Source organism: Colobus angolensis, unplaced genomic scaffold (genome assembly GCF_000951035.1).
Source record: "Colobus angolensis palliatus isolate OR3802 unplaced genomic scaffold, Cang.pa_1.0 Scaffold173, whole genome shotgun sequence".
In the NCBI taxonomy this organism is placed as follows: Eukaryota; Metazoa; Chordata; class Mammalia; order Primates; family Cercopithecidae; genus Colobus; species Colobus angolensis.
In genome coordinates, this window is record NW_012114855.1 from 2177937 (window position 1) to 2185799 (window position 7863).

Genomic DNA, 7863 nt, shown 5'->3' on the forward strand with positions numbered 1-7863 from the left:
GAAGGCCCATAATTCACCTCCCGGCGCCACTTGTCAGCAGCTAGTTAATAAGTATGGCCTGGTGCAAGAGCTTGGAGAAGAGCCCAGAAAAGGTAAAACCTCCCTAGACAAGTCAGGGTTGGATTTTGAAACGGAGAATGCATATCATGGGCACCATGGCCTGCAGAAATCCAAGGAGCATCCATCACTGAGTCCACCGCAGGCCCCAGGAAGCACTGCTGAAAGGGAGGATCTGTAATTTGTCTCAGTCCCTGAATGAGTGGGGCTACTTGTCATCATGCAGTTACCTCTCCAGGAGGCTCAGGATGGATAACACAGGGCTCCTGCCTAGGAGGCCAGAGGGGAAGGAGACTTCATTTTTCATATGCCAGCGAGGGTAGGGGAAGACACCACGTGTCTGCACGTGTGAGCTCACTGGATAGGGCTTTATGAGACCAGCAGGACTCTGGAGCTTCCAGTCAGCCTGGGGCATTCCCCAGTCTCTATCCAAACATTATTGCTTGGTTCCTAGAGATAACAGGCAAGAGAGATGCCCCACAGTGCGAGCCAGCCTGTGTTCAGAGCAGGCGGTTCAAGAGAAGCCCTATCACAGGGGATGCCACTGCCACTTGAGAGCCAAAATGGGCAGCTGGACCATCCGATTGTCTTGACTGTGTCTTTGGCTTTCGTCCCCCAGGATATTTTCAATGCCGTCATCAAACAAAACCCCTTCCTTGTGTACCAGCTTCCCTGCTTCTGGAATGTGCAGCTGTCGGACCACACCCGCTCCGAGCAGTGTTACAGAGACGTGTCTGATCTAAAGGTAGGGTCAACACAGGCACATCCCCGGAGGTAGGGCGAGGTGGGCTGAGGGGACCCCTCAGGGGCATGGATGGCTAGGAGATTTGTGTGCATTGTGGTGAGAGAGATAAGGGCACAGGAGACCAGAACGAGTATGCTTTTCATCTTTGTGGGGTGTTGGGTTTTTTCCACCCTTATTTGGGCTTTCTGGAAAGCCTAAAGCCTCCTGGCATAAGAACACCAGCTTGTGTGGTTATTCTTCTTACCATCTTCTGCTGGCTCTTTTGGTTCATGTCAGCTCCCCAAATCTATTCATTCAACTCAAGCAAAAACATTTATTGAGGGCCTGCTCTGCCAGGTGCTGTAGATGTGGATGTGAATAACTAACCTGCTTCCAACTCATGTATGGCTTGGAGGAGGACAGAAATGTGCAAAGAAGTAGGTATTTAAAAAAGGACAAGTGCTATGACAGGTGTGGGTGGGTGAGTGGGGGAGATGCAAGCATAAATGTCTCATTCTTCCTCACAGAGGGGGGACAATGACAGAAAAAGCCTTCATCACCACTCTGTAGGTACCAAACACTGTGGAGGGACCTGGCTATAGAAAGAGGAAGAAGACAGGGTGTATTAGTCATCTACTGCTGTAGATAATGCTGCATAACAAGCTTTCTGATAGTGGCCTAAATCAGCAACCATTTATATAGTTGATGAGTTTCTAGGCTGGTTGGATGGTTCATTTTTTTTACTGCTTTAACAGGGTATCTGTGGTCTGCTTCAGATGGGACAGCTGCTGACTGGGGCAACTTGGCTATCCTCTGGTGTGTTCTCTGTCCCCTCAGCGGGCCAGTGTGGTGTCTTCTCTTGGTGAGGCAGAGGTGGCAGAGGAAGCCTTAATACCCAGGAGGAAACTCTGAGTCATGGTTGCTAATATCCCTCATTGGCCAAAGTAACCATATGGCTGATCCCATATGATTACTTTGAGTAAGGAGTGTGAGTTAAGGAGTGTGTCAGAATTCCCTCCCTACAGTGGAAGGAGTAAAGAATTGACCACAACTACTCACAGAACTATTCACACAGAACGAAGATTTCAACACAGGCCTGTCTGACAGCAAGGGCATTTGCCTCTCAGGTTGTATCGGGGAGGATTTAGATACATGCATCGTTAAAGAGTTTGTTTCATATGAAGTTTATATCCATTACAAGTTTTAAAAAGGAAAAAGGATTGCAAAGCTGGCTTTTCTAATCAATTAGTCTTTTCTACTTGGCTTCTGATCCATGTCCCCATGAGGGTATTATGTCTTATTTATAGTCATAATGCATGTTAAATATGGTTTTCTGCTTTTCATTTGTTTCACATCATAAGCATTTTCTGGGTCGGCCACATGGTGTTAATGAACATTATATCCAATAGTTAACAGACTATTACCTAGCCACTCCCTTGGCCTCAGTTGTTTTCAAATTTTCATAAATATAAATTATATCTTAACTAACGGGTTTGTCCATGAAGTTCTTCCCTCCAATATTGTTGTAGCTCGCCTTTCCAGGAGAGAGGCAGGAGGCTGTGCTAGAAATCAAGCTCTTTAAATTCTCTTTAATAACAAGATTTGATGAACTTCTGGGTTGGTGAACACTATTGTTGCTGGAGGGTGATATGCCCAGAGAGGGCATGGAAGCTCCATACCCCCCTCAGCCCACACCCCCATATTTTGCCCTATGTACCTCTTCTCTCTGACTGTTCCCAGGTTCCATCATTGATAATAAACTGGTAAATGTAAGGGTTTTCCAGAGTTTCAGGAGCCATTCTAGTAAATTATGGAACCCAAGGAGGGGATCATAGGAATCCTTGATTTATAGCAAATCTGTCAGAGGACAGAAGGCCGGGACTTGCAACTGGCATCCGAAGTGGGCCACCTCGTGGGACTAAGCCACTAACCGATGGCGTCTGATGCTTTTGTCAAGGAGGTAGTGTCACTGTTGTATTAAAGTATGCGGACCCAGCTAGTGTTGGAGAATTGGTCATTGAGGTAAATAACTCCACAATATCTGGCATCAGAAGTCTTCTGTGTGAGAGTGTAGAAAAACAGTGGTTTTTCTCAATAGGTAACTGTATAATTTATAGTGCAAACAAGGGAATGCTATCATGGGTTACAGAGGGATAGTAGGCCAACAGGCAAAACATAGAATTATTCTGTTGAAATACTATACGTAGGACCTTAGGCCCACAGGAAGAAAGACCTCACGTAAAGGCCTCACATAAAATCAGGATCCACAAAGAGTATTATCCTCAGTGGATAAACAGTTAATAAAACTCAGAGTGTAGAAGAAGACAGTAGAGGTTGTTGTCTGTTTCATCCTTGGTTTTAGGTAGAATAAGGGGGAAATGTTTCCTTTGAGATTTTATTTTAAGCCTATGCCTATATTATTTTGGGGGCTGAAATTACATGTGTGGGAGCAAAAATGGAAAGAAAAAAATTAAAAATTTGCCAGGTACCTGGCAGAAACTAACATAAATCTGATCTAGAAGAATCTTCTTAAAAACAAGTCTTCAAAATTTTTTAGGGGAAGTTACAAGGAAAACAAGGTTCTCAGTTAGGAATCACAAAACACATAAGGAAGTAGACTACCCTGAGAAAGTGCAAAAACTGAAGACTGGAGTTAAATCTGAAAGACTGCAAATATTGGACTTACCAGATATAAAACATAAGTATTTTTATTTACATGTAGGAATAAAAAATTAATATTGAAAGTAGGATGAAGGAATAGAAGATTCTCAAAAAAATGAATAGCCCTTTTGGATTAAATAGTATTTATAGAAGTTAAAGATATAATTATTGAAATTAAATGGATATGTTAAGCAATAGCTTAAACACAGTTGAAGACAGAATTAGTGAACTGGAAGAGGTATAAGAAATTACCCAAAATTCAACACAGAATGAAAAAGAGATAGAAAAACTGAGAAAGAAGCAAAGAAATTGGGATATGTCTCATTGGACTATCAGAAGGAGATAATAGAGAAAATTGGAAGTGAGGCATACCTTAAGTATGCCAAGAAACAGTAACAGGTTGTATACCTATAAGAATAATCTTTCAAGCATAAGATAACAAAGAGAATTTTCTGCAAATATGCAAAGAAACTTCTAAAGTATTGTCAGCCTTAATAATGAAGAGATTCTCTCTAAAAGAAAATTATATTTATTCTGGAATAGTGCATTGCAATGGGAATATACATGCCATAGCAAACTATGTGCATGCCCAGGGAGGTAAAGGAAGAGAAAGGGTTTTAAAGGAAAAATGAAGAGGCTTTTATAATTGGAGATAATTTTCTTTGGCCAAAGGATCAGTAACAAAGTTGACACTAGTCCAAGACTGGACAGGCAGTTGCTGGGCAGACATGCCTGCTGAAGTTTTTATTTTGTGTGTGTAAAGTTACGATGGCATTTGTGCAAGATTGTGGTTTTCACGGAGTCTTTTGTGATCATTCTCGTTACCAGACACTTATGAAAAACCTGTCTCCATGGCCTTCCTGGTTCTGTTTGTCAGGGTTTTTAAATGACTCCATTTTTATTTTGGCAACATTCACATTTCCCCCTTTTGATCAAGATGTTTCTCCAAAAGTGTCACTGATCAATCATCCTTTAGTTAGGTTTTCATGTCTTTCAGTGCCAGGATGGACCTCTCCCAGGTTTCTGGTCTTGTTTCATATCAGAGAGAATGAATGGCAGCTAGGAGTCAATGTCAAAACCTTTTTAACCACATTTGAGCTTAAGTTTAAGCTTAAGGAAGTTTAAGCGGGGTGCCCCTGGCTGTCTACTTGGAGTCTGTAATTAAGTTCACAAAGTGCTGGGTTAGCATTATACTGTTAGGATTTGTACTTCTATAAAAAACTTGAACAAGTAACAGATACAAAATTAAAGAAGAAAATACAAAGTAAAATTAACAGTGATGTTGCAAGAACAATTTGCATAGGGACTTTGAGCAACAAACCTAGACTTTAAAGACAACCAATTAAATAAACAAAACGACCATTAACCTACCAAGTGAAAAAGGTGGGTATTATTATATCATTATGACATAGAGTCTTGTTCTGACATCTTGAAAAAAGCTATCTACAGCATGGAAACAATCAACTCTCATCCTGGTTTGCAGTTTGAATGTCTCTGGTAATGGCATCGGGCAGTTTAGTGAACTTTGTGTGGCCCAGACATCAGGCATGAGACTTATTTCTTAAAATTCATCTAGTTTCAGCTTATAGGGCTTCCAAAACAGAGAAATTCCCATTTTTGGTAACTGCGTGGAAGAAAGTAGGATTGTAGAAATTTAGAAGAGTTCTATAGGCAAATAACAAATAGCAAATTGCTCTATAGGCAAATAAGAACTTGAAAACAGTGCACACAGCTATCATCTAATAACAGTTGTATTCTAGCTTTTCTTTAGCAACATAACTCGTGTCTGCATTTTCTTCTTTACATCATAGCCATATAGTAAATTTTCTATTTTGTTATGGTTCTCTTTTATTGATGGGCAGGCAGTGAGTGTTTCTTGGAAATGGTCAATTTTTATTAAAATATTTCTGGAAGAAAAAGAAAAGCAAAATAACTTTTTCTTCCTACGGTGATATTGACTTTTCCAAAAATAGAGTAAGACAGATTCGCTTCTAAAATAAATTTAGTTTTTATCAAATATTGCCTGCAAGAATAGTGATTTGACCACAGAGTAATCTCAGATCTAAAAACCTTTTGAAGCTAAGCTGGTGGCAAGTGCCTATAGTTCTAGCTACTGGGGAGGTTGAGGTGGGAGAATTGCTTCATCCCAGGAGTTTGAGGTTACAGTGAGCTGTGATTGTGCCACTGTACTCCAGCATGGGTAACAAAGAGAAACCATGTCTCTAAATAAATAAATAAATAAGTAATAAACATAAATAAAAACTTCCTGAGGTTAGTAAGATAACCCAAGACAGACTTTAGGTTATACTTACAGTCCTAAGGTTCCTGGATCTGCCAGGAATTGACAATTTTTATTCATTTACTGTAAGGCTGAGAACCCTAGATGTCAGGCAGTTTATACATATTCTCAGTTATGACATTTCAGTCAAAGCCTCGATAATATAACACATTGTTTCCATCGTATCCTGCTATAAAGAGAGAGTAAATTTTTTTTTTTCTTTTTAATGGAGTCTCACTCTGTCACCCAGGCCAGAGCAGTGGCGCAATCTTGGCTCATTGCAATCTTCACCTCCCGGGTTCACGTGATTCTCATGCCTCAGCCTCCTGAGTAGCTGGGCTTTACAGGCATGTGCCACCTCACCTAGCTAATTTTTCTTTTGTATTTTTAGCAGAGACAGGGTTTCACCATGTATGCCAGGCTGGTCTCAAACTCCTGGCCTCAAGTGATCTGCCCACCTGACTTACAGACATGAGCCACTGTGGCAAGTGGAGAGAGCAAATGTTATTGAACTTGTACAAATAACCATATTGCCATAAAAAATAAGAATACTCACAAAAACTCTCCAAATTTGGAGAGATAAAATTGGAAGAAAAAGGAAATGCTTCTACCTTGTTCACAAATGTATAGTGTACCAAATTGTTGTGTACTATAGATAGCTTAGGGAAGAAAATTTCCTTCAATCTGGAAAACAAAACATTTAAGTGAAGAACTAACCGTGTTTTAAATAAAAGTCAAAAACATTATCAGTTACTTAATCTCATGCAGTTTATTTTTGTTCTGTTTGAGCTTGATCAGTAGTTTCATGAATTCATGTTTCTTCATTAGAGTTCTCAAACATTTGCATTTAGTCCATTGATCTTAAAGTTATTATTAACCTATATCTAAGAGTACTTGTTAGAGTCGCTTCCATAAATTTCTTTGCAAATGCCTTTAAAGAAGAATTCAAAACAATAGCTGTGAATAAAAACTTAGAATACCCATGGCTAAAAATCTGATGGGAGTTCATTATAATAAGCAATTAACATGGAAACTTAGTTATTTTTGTGCCACACGACATCATGTCTAGAATTTTAACTAATGTCACATTAGATTTTTAAGAATTTTATATAATTTGGGTACATACCCATAAATGTAATGCAAAGATCTGGCATCACTTATTATTTGACAGCATTTAGCATGCAGTTCACAAAATAAGACTAATCATTTAATATTTCTACAAGATGAGAGATACATTCTTTGAGACTCTCCAGAGGTCCATCTGGAAAATCCAAAAGTTAATTTCAGGTCAATAAAACTTAAGTTAGAATTTTGATTCAGGGAAACCTGCCAAAGATTTTAAAAGGTTGAAAGCACTTGATGAGAAGTTACTGTGAAGTAATAGTCATTCATGTAACCAGAGCAATTATCAAAAGACAATACGGAAACTTACGTGGAAGCTTAGTGCTTTCAAAACCCCATTTTCCTAAGTAATCAAATACTGAATAAAGATAACACAGGAAATTATATTGATAACATATAAAATGTTTGTTTCTTAGGTCAGTTACTAAAAAGGTGAAAAACAACTTCTGCAGGTTGATCACTTCTCCTTATGAGAAGCCAATGTATAACAGATAACCAGGTAGTCGACCTGATGAAAAGGGTACTTGAGTTTAATCTGACACAGAAAGAATGGGTCCAAGGTTATGGGTGTAGACCGTATTATACAGGAATGTAAACAAGAAAACTAGCACCTTGAGCAGGGGAATACATGGCCCTTAGTAATAGCATGGGCAGTTTCTTGGTTATATGGGATAATTCAGACATGTCAAGAAAAGGGAAGAGTACAAAATCAAGGTATACTGGTGAAAACATTGCCTTTTTAGACCCTCAAGATAAACTTTTTTGTTGTTTGTTTGTTTGTTTGTTTGTTTTTGAGATGGAGTCTCACTCTGTCCCCAGGCTGGAGTGCAGTGGTGCAGTCTCTGGTCACTGCAACCTCCACCTCCCAGGTTCAAGCGATTCTCCTGCCTCAGCCTCCCAAATAGCTGGGACTACAGGTGCATGCCACCACGCCTGGCTAATATTTTGTATTTTTAGTAGAGATGGGGTTTCACCATGTTAGCCAGGATGGTCTTGATCTCCTGACCTCATGATCCACCCA

At 39.7% G+C, this 7863-nt stretch overlaps 1 protein-coding gene across 1 annotated transcript in view; it reads left to right on the plus strand.

Annotated features, from left to right (window-relative positions):
• Positions 1 to 7863, plus strand: part of LOC105509285 (glycosyltransferase-like protein LARGE1) — a gene marked incomplete at its 3' end in the record, with an annotated part of 68941 nt that overhangs the window by 1876 nt on the left and 59202 nt on the right. The window contains exon 2 of the mRNA XM_011938454.1: positions 677 to 802. Within this exon, the coding sequence (XP_011793844.1) occupies positions 677 to 802 (126 nt within the window). The remainder of the gene's footprint in view (positions 1 to 676; positions 803 to 7863) is intronic.